General features: G+C 36.8%; 2 protein-coding genes across 3 annotated transcripts in view; both read right to left on the bottom strand.

Annotated features, from left to right (window-relative positions):
- Positions 1–14419, bottom strand: part of LOC149949517 (uncharacterized) — a 136326-nt gene that overhangs the window by 31221 nt on the left and 90686 nt on the right. The gene's annotated exons all lie outside the window — the stretch shown is intronic.
- Positions 11786–13151, bottom strand: LOC149949536 (proline-rich protein 11-like). Of its 2 annotated transcripts, none has more exons than XM_090169259.1 (5): positions 13082–13151; positions 12579–12861; positions 12113–12210; positions 11925–12057; positions 11786–11859 (listed from the first exon to the last, which is right to left on the bottom strand). In XM_090169259.1, the coding sequence occupies exons 1-4, from the start codon at positions 13129–13131 to the stop codon at positions 11940–11942; spliced, it is 549 nt and encodes a 182-aa protein (XP_090025385.1). In that variant the 5' UTR covers positions 13132–13151; the 3' UTR covers positions 11786–11859; positions 11925–11939. The 2 variants fall into 2 exon arrangements, with proteins under 2 accessions (XP_090025385.1, XP_090025386.1); XM_090169260.1 differs by having other exon boundaries at positions 11816–11868.

Below are 14419 nucleotides of genomic sequence, written 5' to 3'. Positions count from 1 at the left end.
TGAGGATCTATCTACTCTTTAAAAATACTTCGTTAAATCTGTTGTAAGAAGAACGGTCATTATCTAAGTTCATCGTTATCTGTTAGAAATTAATAAACGCAATTCTTAGAACCCCATTGAACAAAATGCAACAATACAAATACTAAAAGTTTCAAGACCAATTAAATGAAATTATAGCTAAACCCTTTAAAAGAAGAAGCTCATGGATTGTCAAATCAGAATAATTAAAAGAAACCCGGGTGTACGAAGCCCCGGGTTACAGAAATAGCTTTTGTAAGGGATTGGTCATTCTAAAGTAAATTATCAAAATCTTTAGTATTAACACATAAAAAAATAAAAAATGAGCTTTTTCTGTTAAAAGTTGAAGGATCGATATAAAATATCTAGCGGTCCACGCAAGGTCCGCAGAGAAAAATACTGGCTCCCTTAGTTTCCCACTTTCCCACTATGAGCTCCCTCTAGTGAATGTACAAGAACAAGAGAGAGAGAGAGAGATAGTTGGGCAATTTGGGCAATTTTGAAGGAATTGAAATTATTAAACTGGTCCAAGCTGAATTTTAATTAAATGGAATTAACAAACTGGTCCTAAGTACCAGTGAACCCCTAGTTTTTGAATAAAAAACTGGTCCGAGCAGTTAATATACCGGTCTTTGAACCAGTGACCACCGCTTATTTCCAAGCCTGGACTGCATTGCAAAGAGTGATAAAATACGCGAATAAGTAAAAAGTCCATAAAGAAAAAGAATAAAAGAGCTAAACCAAAAAAACAAATTTGAAGAAATTTATACTTACAATTAGCGTAAATAAATCATCCTCCCAAGAAATCGCCAAGAAGTAATATTTCTGAGAGCCAGGACCTGCAAGTCACTGTTCATATAGTTATTGTTAAAATAATGGAAATTTTTCAACTTTACGTCAGCAACAACCATTCCCATGGCGTTCCTTTCTAAAGTGGTACCTTTTAAAAACATATTAAGGCTTGACAAAACCACGACGTTCTGTTTACAGGTGAAAATTTTCCATTATTTCCACAAGTACTATCTAAACAATAACTTGCGGGTCCTGGCTCTCGGAAATATTACTTCTTGGCGATTTCCTGGGAGGATGATTTATTGCTCTCAGGAAATCTATCTACATGTATCTATCTGCTTTCACAGCTCCAAGACAGTCACCGTACATCTTGCTACATCTCGTAAATTTTTAAGTTTCGTAAACAAGGCGGCCCACATGAAACTCGCAAGGAGCGACGCGACGCGAAATTAGAAAAATTCCTAATTTCGCACATGCTTTGCTTGCTCGTGCGCGAACTTGGTTTTTGAAACGACGCTTGCGTGCACGCTTAAAATTCGCCTGAGAGCTTTAAAGCAACAGACTGTCGGCTCTATAATTGGCACCGGTATCATGAAAAAGCCGCTGTTATTAGACATGGCCATGAATCCAATCTATCGGATTCTTCGAAAAAGCAACTTTATTGGAGAGCGTGGTGCCATCTATAAATGGCAAAGGAAGTTAAATTCAAATTAGCCAAATGATAACGTCGTCAGAGAGCCTTTGTAGAGTATTATATTTAGACAACTTATACGTTATTTAAAAACACGTATTGGTATTCTCTATTTGTTGTCTCGTGTTATCGTCTTGCGCCTCGCATCTTTAATATTTTCAAATTGTCGGTTAGTCTTAATTAAGTTTTTCGCCTTGAAGGCCTATCGACCGAAGTACCGCATATTTTCCCCCAATAAAGCTTAGTTTTCTCCCCCATTTCTTGGTCTCTTTACTTGTTAACGTTTTTACTCTATACGTTATTTAGTAGGCTTTAACCCATTGAATTGGGAATAATACTGCTAGAATTACAATTACGATTTCGGTTGCCATGGTTATGCGGGACCTGTTCTCAGGCCCGGACTGGGTATCAAAAGGCGCACCGGGCGGGGAAAGCAAAGGGCGCCAATATCTTTGATCAGAACTCTATAATACCCCACCCCGGGCCAGGGTCGCCCCGAAAGCTGTTTATTATTAAATTATTATAGACTTTGCTGTTACAGTTCTAACAAACTTGTTGAGGTTAACGGGAATAGTTAGTGTAGGGAGCTGTTGGCTCGCGTGGCTTGCCACCACCCTCCTTCGCATTTTAACCCGGCCACCTGAATTAAAGGCTTTAAAAGTCGCTCGATGACTTAGGCCTAGGGTGGTGCCTTGGGTATTAGCCTAGCTGATTATTTATTTATTTATTTATTTATGATTTAAACTAATTATAAATACAAGGTGTTTTGAAATGCTCTGACTGGTCATTTTTTTTCAGAAACCTCAAGTGAGTTGCGAAATTTTCAGGGTATTATTTCTAGTGTGGGATCGCTTTAATTTCGGGTTTTTGTACAAAATATTTTTCACCGGTAGGTGCTAGAAAAAACGTTTCAATGAGAAAGTTGTAGAGTGCTGTCGAAAATGTTCAAAGAAATTGGTTTCATTGGAAAAGAACACTTTTTCACGAAGATTTAAGCTGATGAAAAAAACAAGCTTTCCATAGGGGCCAATAGCCTTGGCATTTTTGTACGTAAATGAATGAAATGTCTGAAAGATTTAATTGAACATTTTATTCAAATAAACATCAGAATTTTACAAGTGAGGTTCTTTGATACCTCCGTTTTCCGCGATACATGTTTGGGCACGATGAAGCATGTTTTGAAACGAGCATCTGATCATATCAGGAGTGACAAGTTCGAAGGCTGTAATGATTCGGTGACGCAAATCTTCGATGTTCTCAACGGGCGTCACGTAAAGGTTTTGATGAAAAAGTCCATCGGAATTAGGTCCGGAGACCTTGCAAGCCATCGAACGTGACTGTTCCTGCCAACCCAAGGCTGACGTAACTCGTTGTTAAAATGCTCCACTACGTGGGGTCGTGGGCCCGCGCGGTTATGTTGGTACCACATCTGTCAGTAAGCTTCCTGTGGAATTTCTTCTTAAGCGCCAAGTAGCATTGTCCATTAAGACGAGCTGGGATGAAAAATAGGCCCACAACTCGATCCCCGAGCAAACCCGCCAAAACATTCAGTCGGATTTTTTGTTTTTGATGGTGAGGTAAACCCCAGTGAGGATTTACGTCACACCACATGTGGGTATTTTGATGGTTGAAAGGCCCATCTCTCACAAAGGAACACTCGTCGGTCACCAGCATTTGAGTGATGAAATTTGGGTTATCATCAGACATGGTTATGTGCCAGTTGCAGAAATCAAATCCACGTTCTATATCTCCTTCGTGCAGAGCATGGTGGAGGGTCGCTTGTTACGGATCTAAGTTGTGATTGTGAAGAGTGGACCACACGTAGTTCGTCGATAATCGGAGATCGTCGCTTGCACCTCTGACGCTTGCTCGAGGATGCGCAATAAAGGCTAGAACGGTGTCTTCCATGTTGACGTTTTGACTACCTGGTCCACGAAATCTGGGACTGACGTTTCCGTAAGTCTGAAAGTCACGAACAGCTCCAGGAACGGTGTTATGGCTTGGTCTTCTTTCTGGATAGACGGTGAACAATTCACTAACCCTATGTGCGTTACGATTGGATTCAATATAAAATAACTCGACCATAAAAGCACGCTGATCACGAGAATAATTTAATGGCATGTTGATTAGACTGAATGAACGTTAGAGAATGGTTGAAAACAAAACGTTTTCACATTAAATACTAACTGAAAACTTGACCGTTGTGCGTAGTTGGCCTACTGATACGTTTTTATGCCTACTGTAGGCCTAAATTGGCATTTTGGTAAATAACGTGTACTTTTTTTTATGAAATAGGCAGTTAAATAAACCCCTCTCTGACTGTCTTGCCCCCCTGTTGAAAAAAGCTGCCAGATCTATGCATAGAAAATTATCAACTTTGGTAGTATGAAGAGGAACTATAGACAAGCCCGTTATATGTCCAGTCGCAACAACACAAACTCTATAATCGACTATGCATGATCTTTTATTTAAAGGACTATTTAATCTTTTAACCTGATTTCTTTGCTGCTATGGACAGCTGGTTTTTTTTAAAAAAATGCCCAGTCAGAGCAATTCGAAACACCCTGTATAACGGTAACACGGTGTATAAGTATCACCTAAACAAATTATTATTTCGTCTTGTGTGGTCGTGAACCCTACTACATCATTTAAAATATGTCACGTTTGAGGGAAACGATAGAGTTTTAGTCCCACTTTCGAATATGTAACGTCCACGGTCCACCCAGGCTGGTTCTTACGCTTTTAAACGGTTAATTCAGGATTTTAAAACTTTGTTAAGCCATTACTAAATGTATTATCAAAATCATGTAAAAATAATGAAGTAATAAAATATACCGAATAGAAAAAGAACTTACAAACTTAAATGTCAATGTCAACTGTGAAATGAGTGATCTACATACAGAGGCAACTACAGGGTATCCACAAAAATATATATAAAAACCATAAAGTGGACCTCTACGGCCCTTCGCTACCTTCCACTACAATAGCCTTGTAAAATGAGAAACGACTGGGGGTGTCATTCTCCCGCTTTATTTCAAAACCAATCGCCTTAGCGCTACTATACGTCATCGTTATACGTCACGCGACGTCGAAAAATAGTTTCACGAGAATCGCGATACTAGCAGCTCTGCCGGGAACAAATATCAAAAAATCGTCTGCACCGTTTGCTTTGGAAATACCACGGTTTATAGATTCTATAATCCGTGGAAATACTTTATTTTCCTTTGATGCAAAGGCCCGATAAGCTACATCGTTTTCTAGGTTTGTTTTGAATTTTATTTATTTAATTTTCAATTGGGTTATAAAATAAAATTTCATCAATGTAATCATCTACTTTATTTCAATTTAGGGATATTTTTCTTTTGCATTTGAAATGCCACGGAAAAGAACAGAAGAGCAGTTGGCTCTTTTGGCTCTAAAACCAAAAAATAAGAGCACCCAAATTAACTTCTACATTAAAGAAAACCATACTGTGGGCTTACAAACAACTATGGAACTGCCAAAACCAATATCTTTAGAAATGTCAATTCAAACTGATACTCTAAATGAAGGTATTATAACAACATAAATTGGTGTGGGAACTGAAAGCCTGGCGAGTATTGAAATTGGAACTCAAAGTGAAAGCCTCTGTAATGATATTGAAACACAAACTGTATAGTACGCAAAGGTATCAGAAACCCAAACTGAGATATTTGGTAATTACGCACCTCCAGACAAATGGAGTGAGATCAACAAATTTATGTTAGGTGGAACTTTTCAAAAGCAGCGTAAAAGAAAACTTGTTGACAAAGAAAATTGTTCAAGTTCTGATGGAGATAATAATAGTACTACAAAATCATGTATTCCTTCTGTCCCAATTTGTACTTGCGCCCAGGAGGTGCGTGATTCTAACCAGACTGAAAAGTTTTTGGAGGAAATAGGTTCAAAAAGATTTGCTTTGAATGAATATCAAGACTCTACTTCAACAACGGTGGCATTGTCAGCTCTAGAGTTTTTTTTCCACACTCTTAAAAAAAAAAGTAAAAAGATTTTATAAAATTTTCAAAACTACTTCATTTATTTAAACCTTTTTTTTATGTTTGCATAGCTGATTTTTATTTTAAACGAATGACTAATGCTACCGGGGAGTCGGAAAATATTGAAGTTTCAATGGTGAATGGATTGATAGCGGTTTCCACATTTTATGATTCTCCGATCAAGTTAATATTTTCTTCAAATGGAAAGGTTTATATTTCAATCTTGTTCCAACCCGTTTCTGAGTATGAGTATTTCGACTTCGAGACCAAACTGCTACATCTAGATGTCATTGAAACGGCTCTTCTCAAATTGGGTGAAGGCCATGTTTTTTGTCCAGGATTATCAAAGGTGTCAGTATAAATTATGATCAGTGTTATTCTCGTGTACCTGAATGTCAATTTATTAATATGTTTACGCATGGTAACAGGATGAATTGAAAAATATCCAGTACACCAAAAATCTCCAGAAGCATTTGGTACCTTTTGAACGTGTTCAATCAAAGGAGTGCTTGACGTGGTTCACTCCCCCAGCTAACGCTTCCAAGGAAAAACTTTTACATAAGACATATCAATGTTCAGAATGCCGGGCTCTAAAATGGTGAATATTTAATGCAATGACAGAACCAACTTAAAGGGGCAATGTTAAATATTGACGCATTTTTTGTTTGTTATAATTAAAGGTATATAAAAGATCAAATTAAGAAGAAGGATCAATTTACCCCAAGAACCAAAATGAGAAGACAAGCCGTGGATTCCAAGTGTCGGATCAGCGTCCTTACTCCTAAATCCAGAAAAAAACGAATCCTCCAAAACAAGCAAAACCGGTTCAAGTTAACCAAGAAAATTAAACAGCTTGAAAATATACTAAGAGAAACTAGTCTTGAACTAAGTGACAATCAGGACAAAAATCTAACAGAAGTTATAAAAGAAATAAACTTAAAGGGACAGAAAGACTTGGAACAAATTTTTCAAGATGCAATGAAAACAAATAAAATTGTAGGATTGGCTTTAAAAAAGGCTTGGGAGATCAACAGTAAGAGAGATCCAGATAATGACTTCCTCAAAGATCAAGAAAAATGTGTTAAGGGTTCTAATGGAAACAGATGGAGTCCACTAACCTACAGAATAGCGCTAGCTGTATTCTCCCGCTCTCCTTCAGCCTATGAGGCACTCTCATCATTTGATGTTCTAAAGTTACCTAGTGCTTATACTTTGCGAGATAAAATTCGTGAAATTCCTAGCAAAAGTGGTATTGACTATGTTTATCTTCAAAAAGAGTCAGAAAAATTTGTTCAGTTTATCCTAGATAAACCTGGATCCTGTAATCCTCCAAAAGAAGGAGCACTAATTTTCGACGAAGTTAAGATTATCGGCAAAATGATGTGGAACTCCGCAAATGGTGAATTTTTGGGATGTGCATTGGATTCAACCAACTTTGCTTCTTTGGAAGATCTTTTCAAATCCAAAACTGCTACAGAACTGCTGGAAGCCGAGTATGTCCTGCAATTTTTATGGCGTTGTACTGCAATGAAGTATGATGTCATTGGCCCATATTTTATGTTTGAAAAGCCAGTATCACATGCTGCAATATCAAGTTGCACACTAAAGTGCATTTTTGCGTTTCACACGGTTGGTTTTGAAATTGGAGTTCTAGTCTGCGATGGAGGTAGTGGCAATATGACATCTATGAGAAAAAGCCTTGGCATAACTAAAGCGCAGGAGCCATCTGTAAATGTGGATGGATCACTAAATTTCCGGTTTAACACCAAATTTAGAAATCCGTGTGTCAAAGATGCGTGGATCTACTGGCTTGTATGTCCAACCCATCAACTAAAAAATATGATCAATGCTTTGTTTAACTCGCAAGATGACGGTACTAGGGATTTCCTAAAAAGTGGTGTTCGCTTTGGATGGCAACAAATAAAAGATATGAAGAAACGGGAAGATCATCGTGTTGATTGCGATGAATTTGTTCAAGTTAAAGGTCTCTTGCAATCACACATCATTAGAGATTCTTGGTCGAAGTTGAACATGACTCCTGCTAGTATAATGCAGCAAATGCCAGTTTTGGGTGAAATGTTTAATTATGCGAACCCTATGTTTGAAGCGCCGCCAGTTGACCGAGCAGAAGTAATGGCTTGCTATGATTTCCTAAAAGCCTGTCACAATATATTTGAAGAAGGCTTGCTTTCACATAAGCCTGTTTATGGTGTGGACTCGGATCCAGTCAAATCCATGCTAAAGGGATTGCAGTTCTTCGAGTATTGGGCCACTGAAAGAATTAATGAAGATGTAAATGTTTCCATGACCAATAACCCCAAATTTTTGGCTTGGCAAACCTGGGAGCTTCTCAGAGTTTCAATTTATGGATTTATAGACTATGTAGGAGATTTTACAACTAAGCATTCAACACGGTATGTTTTTCCAGTTAGGATTAATGGGTCAGCCGTCGAGACACTTTTTAGTCAGATGAAATATGTCACTGCTGGAAAACTCACAAGTTTAAATTATCAGAGTGCACGAAGAGCACTGTTAATTAAAGGATGTACCAAGACTTCACAAAATGCTGAAGCATCGTATCGTAAAGTAGGATTAGATATTTGTGAGAAATAAGATTAAACCAAACAAATAGTTTTCGAGAAATCAAATTTAATTGACTATTGTTTGTTTAAAATATATTTTTTGAACTGGCTAAGCATTGTACATAAAACTAAGTTTTAAAGAAACAACCATTATTGTACAACTTGAAAACTTTATTTGACGCGCTATTCATGTTTTAACTCGAACGCATTAGTCCTTGACATTCGCTAAAAATTGTAATACTTCGCTTTCAAACCAAAACCACGTAACTTTGTACTAAAATCTTAAAATGATACATGGTTTGGGTTTTAAAACGTATTACAATTTTTAGCGCCTGACAAAAACTCATGCGTTAGAGTTAAAACATGAATAGCGCGTCAAATAAAGTTTTCAAGCTGTACAATATTGGTTGTTTCTTTAAAAATTAATTTATATCCCAAAAAAGTTAAACATTTAAAAAACAACTTTAGTAACCATTGTACCTTTCATCACATTAAAACATTAGGAACATTTTAATTTCAATATCACAATAGCTTTACTGTTCATTCAAAGTTGAACTAATAATCTTGAATAATTTTCTTGCGAATTATTCTTCCTCTTTTTGAGATTTTACTGGAAATTGGAGACGTTGTAATTTGAAATGCTGATGTTGAAGGCTGTAGTTCTGGTGGTGTTAAAGGAGAACTGTTGATATTGCAGGTGGAAGTTTCAGAAGCAAATGTACGAGAGCACTTCTTTTTTGAAACCTTATTTTTCTTTGGGGACTTGCTTTTTAAAAATTTTACAGTTTTAACTGCTTTTTTTCTGGTTTTCATTCCATATAGCATACAACGAAGAGATTGGCCTCCAACTCCTCTTCTACCTTTTCGCTCACTCCTCCTCCTTGTAGCACCTCTAATCATATCTGCTATTTTAGCATGAATTATTTTTCGTTGAAAAACCATCCTGTACTTTTCTAATTCAATTTCTTGAAATCCATATTGGATGATAGCAGGTAAATCTTTTACAGCTGTATGAAATTGTCCTTTTAGCGACACGGTGTTCCATACAGCAGCAGTGGTTTCCTCTGTAATATAGAAATTTTTTAGGAATTATCAAAAACAATTAAAGTAATAATTGATAAGATAGCAAAACCTACTAATTGCTCTTGCTGGTTGTGCGCTGAATCTCCATTTCCTAAACTCATCAACAACAATCTTGCAAATTTGGTTTACATAAGGAATTAGTTTTACATTAGCAACAAATAAGCCACCTTTGTTTATTTCCTCTAACGCTGGAGGAATGTATTTCTGTAGTAGCTCACGATTGCGGAGGGAAAGGCTAATTTGATACATTTTATGGGCATTGTCCCGTTGTTTTGGGGTTAATGGTTTTTTCCCTTGTTTGAGTCTCTTAATGACTTGCATTCCATTTTTATTGATAGAACAAATTTCCCCCATAGCACCACCAACTACTCTGTTCATGGTATATAGCCTATCTGACTGTAGATGCCGTGTTTTTAATCGTTTTGCTTGGTAGTCAGAAATGACAAGATTGTATGGCCGCTCATACTTGCTTATATTAAGTAGTGCAGTATTTTTTTCAATTTTGCATTCCCTAGTGAAACTGGCTTTGGCATCCAAAACCTTCCAGGCAAACCAGTGCAGTACCTTAGAAAGTGAGGCATAGTGTTTTTCATCACAGACGATTACAGGATCAGGTTTATCATCCCCATGCAACAAATTGTAAACCCAGTTATTCCATGAAAACAGGAAAGAAGAATATCCACAGGTTTCATCTTGGTATTTTGCTAACAAAAGATCGTGTTGGGTGCACATGTCCTCCAAAATTTCCTTCAAACTTCCATTGTTTTTCAAACATTCCAGAGTCTTTTTAAGGTTTCCGGATTTATCAATGATAAAAAAGTCTTCATCTTCGTAATTTTCTATTAACACTTCTAAATCTAATGGTTTTCCGTTAATATTCTCACTCATGTTTAAAAATCAATTTGAATCTATCACTTTGGAAATTTCACAACGAAAACGTTTGGGATTTTTAGGAACTTTTTAAATTTTGCCAACTAACGCATGTACCTTGTGTAAAAATGCGCGAATTTAACCCTCCGCGGCGGCGAACTACCATCCCCTCCTCTTCTCCCCGAATGGGGGACGCAGCTCTAGGGTGATTGAGGGGGTTTCTCATTTTTCATGTTGTCGGTAAGGGCCGTAGAGGTCCACTTTATGGTTTTTATATATATTTTTGGTATCCAATTGTCAGACCGACTTCTAAATTACGGTTATTATTACGTTAGTAGCCGCCGGACTCAGGAAAGCAAAATACGTATTTGGATAATACTAATACGGATGTATTCATATTTATGTTTTATTATTTTCGAGGTTTAGAGAAATATTTTCACTGCTCGAACCTTTTTGACCATAGAGCGATCCGCGATCGGGGGAACTATGTTTGGCACTTTAGGGGCGCCGAGCCCTTTTTTACCCTTGGGGCGCACCGGGCGCGCGCCCGATCGCCCTTATGGCCAGTCCGGGCCTGCCTGTTCTGATAAGACTGTACGAAATTCATCTTTATAATTAGGCGGTAGCGCCATCTATATTTTGCAAAGTTATATGGCTAAAAATAAATCATTATTAGCTAACTCACCGTAACTTGAGTTAAAAATGATCGTGTTGACAGAATAAAATTATTTTTAAACAACTTCAAAGGTTTGTTTGTTACGAGTAATCATACATTTCAATTTCGCATCAGATTCGCCAAAAAATTCAATTGCAATATAGTTGCCACCAGTAGAGACAGATTCCTTATATAAAATGTATAATGAAAAAGTGATATTTGAGTCTTTCATTGTAAAATTTATTCCAGGAACCTAGTATATTAAGAGGTTTTAAACGTAATTTTTTATTCAAGCATTTCGTTGAAAAGGGGGGGGGGGGGGGGGCGGGTAGGGGGCCCATTTATGTGGGTTGCCTACCCTTGTGAAAATTCCTTGCGCCGCCACTGCGCCACGGTAGAACGATAAAGTTGATAAAGTCTCCTTATTGAATGGAATTGGTCCCGCGCCATTTAGATTTAGTTGTACCTCTATTTATTATTTATTCCCCACTCAATGCTTTAACCTAAACTATATATTCCATGTAAAAAATATTGTTTAAAATTACTGTACTTTATGTCATTGACCAATTTACAAACGATCCAGCCAACGCGAGGGGTACCTATAAGTATCCGCCTTTTGGGCAAAAATGTAGCTTAACTTACTTGTTTTGATTACGATGATAGCGGCATCTGTTGAGAGAAGAGCTACTTGACGTCGAGCCGACACTTGCTTTAAGCTTGGATTAATAATAATAATTATTAATCCGCCTTAATCTCCCCTCCCCCACGTTTCTACCCTTGAAATGTTAATTTGGAAGAATGTCAGTAAGGCTGCATTGGAATTTACAGTTACCACTTTATATTGTTTACTGAGATTGTGCTATTAGTTAGTGTCTTAGTGTTATGTTTTTGTGGACAACCACGCTTTTACTATATACCATTGGTGGTAATGAATTAGGTTACTTTTACTATGGGAATTTTGTTAATGGTAGTTTTTTTTTGTTTGTGTAAAATTTGTGGATAGATTAATAAACATTATGCATGTATTTAAAAACATATTGATGTAAAAGATTAATGTACATTAAAATCACACAAAATTAAATTACATGTTAGGTAAACGGTAAATATCTCTGGCAATGGCAAGAGGAGTAAAAACTTTGATCTTCTCTTCTACTTTCCTAACTGAAAGAAGTGGAAGATTTAAGTTATTTGTAAATATCTACCTAAAGGAAACGTACCGAAGTTTCTGGAGTTTAATCTTTTGGATGAATTTGATCATAGCGTCTTTTCATGGCACGGGCTAAAATTGCTGATAGGTCAGTTCCATTGTCAAGTGATTTAGGGTGGCGTATCGGTGTTCCCCCTGGTGAACTGCAAATGTAAAAATTAATTTTGCATAAGCTGTCCAAGATGAAAGAAAACTTACCGAGCAATTTTTCTCAGCTGGACATTTTTGGCTCCTTTCATGATATCAGCGAGACTAGTGTAAGGTGTTGATGTTTTAATGGATCGTGGAACTTTGTTCTAAAACAAAACCCATAGAAATCTCATAGGTAACTAGAATGCTGCCGCCTACGGCCGAGCTTGACGCCAGTTCACCTTGAACCTTCAGCCAATGAGAGGCCGTAGAGTGGTTCCGCCAAGGAGGATAATAATCTTCCTTGGATCCGCTACTATAGCGGGAGATAGGTGACGTCATTCTCCCTGGTGACATTAAATTCTTGGCAGAACCACTCTTTGAGCTCTGATTGGCTGAGATCTGGCTATCGTCTGCCACGGCGTTTGGCCCATTTGCCAGTTACACGGCAGCATTCTAGTTACCTATGAGATTTCTATGACAAAACCAACCACAGTTTAAATAATGTACAATATTTTATCAAAATAATAAATACTTTTCTAATTTGGTCTTTTATATTATTTATCGAGTTTGTGGATGGAGTCATTAATGGCATGGGAGGCGATAGTGGTGGTGGTGGAATTTTAAACAGGTTTATATTTGAGCAATTGCCTTGAGCCGAGTTCTTCCGCAATTCCAAGCTTAATTGGGTAATTTGTTTACCCAATTCTTTAACTTCCGTCTCTAGTTGCAGTAGTTTAGCATATTCTAAAGTACAACCTCCAACAGGAGTACTGGCATTAAAACTATTTGTTTTAGGTACTTTCACATTCAACTCCCTATTTAAATTTTTGAAATTTATTATTCTATATATTAATACTTGTCCATGATTCAGGGCCGTAGCCAGGACATCGATATAGAACGGGCGAACCATATTTTAGGAGGGGCAAATTGTCCCAAAAGGGGGCGTCAGAGTTGAGTTGCAGAAAAGGCTAGGTCGGGCGAAAGAGATCCCAGTACGGGCGGCTGGCTACGGGCCTGCCATGATTGTTATTTTACCATGTCACATTGGGATTCTGTAAATTAGTTAATACAACTGTTTCTGACATAGAATTTACATTGTTGTTTACACACTGAAAGTTTGGTTAACTTCATTGATCTATATCACTTTAAAAGAATTTCCATAATACCTTGTGGGATATTGGTTTACGGTCAAAGCAAACCAGTAACTTATTTACATTTCTTCTTTGAAACCAGTTCGAAATTGCTGAAAGCTGTAACAATTTATGCTATTATAATTGAAGTTAGTCATATTTACAATTTTTTACTTTTTTTGGTTACAATTTAAAAGCCTTTAAATTTACCATATTTCCAATAACAAAAAATGCGAAATCTAAATCTCTGTAGTAAAATTCCAGCCCATGCATGGCTATATTGTAAACTGGCTCAATATCCAGAAATTAATCAAATTGTAATTTCTTCCCATTTGCCGCGGTTCACAAACTTCATTTTAATTTTGGGATTTTTTAAAAATAGGTTCTTTTTTTTGTTCATTATTCGTCAATGATTACAGTAAGGCTAAAAAATTACCGCAATTAATTATTTAAAAAGATATGATAAATATAACTATGGTAACTAGCCAACGATTTTGACCTCATATTTCTAGATTTTTTAACGTTTTGGATCAGGTAGGACTGATGACGAACTATATTTAAAGGCAGGCTAGACTGAACTAATATAATTATTAATAAAATTATTTTTCGGAAATTAATACTTAAAGAGATATATTTAATTAAAAATTGTCCAAAGACTCTATACATTGGCGCCTGTTCGTTATAATCATCTTCGGTGCATATAGAAACCCCACCTACTGATATCTCCTTAAATATAAATATCCGAAAAAAAGGTTAATTACTAATTAAGTTAGCGTGTAAATAAGTTATGCATTTTCCAGGACTTCTAACATTGGGATCCAGGGCTAACATACGCGAGCCTTTGGGTGGGGACAATATATGAATGTATAACGCGAGGTGCGTTTTTGGACAATCGTGAAAAATATGGTCGCAAATAAGTACCAAAGGGCGAGAATAATATAACAAGTTCGCAAGCCAAAATATACCTCTCCTCGGAAGAATGGTCCCTAGTGGTATTAATTTCTCGACACGACCCCCAAAGATATCTCCGCAATTCAGAGTTATTTACGAAAAACGTATTCTCGGTTCAAACCCTGCCCGGTATAAAATTTTAATTTTAATTTAAATAATTGAGACGAAACAATCGAGTTTAATTTATTCAGAATATTATAAATTAAGTAGTTACAACAGCGAGGTAGATTTACTAACACAATGCACAATTGAATTTAACCCTTTTTACAGTACATGTTTATCAGTTGAATAT

Source organism: Leiobunum rupestre, chromosome 3 (genome assembly GCF_980474605.1).
Source record: "Leiobunum rupestre chromosome 3, qqLeiRupe1.1.hap1, whole genome shotgun sequence".
NCBI lineage: Eukaryota > Metazoa > Arthropoda > Arachnida > Opiliones > Sclerosomatidae > Leiobunum > Leiobunum rupestre.
The sequence above is the reverse complement of the archived record's forward strand: the minus strand, read 5'-3'. Positions and strand labels throughout refer to the sequence as shown.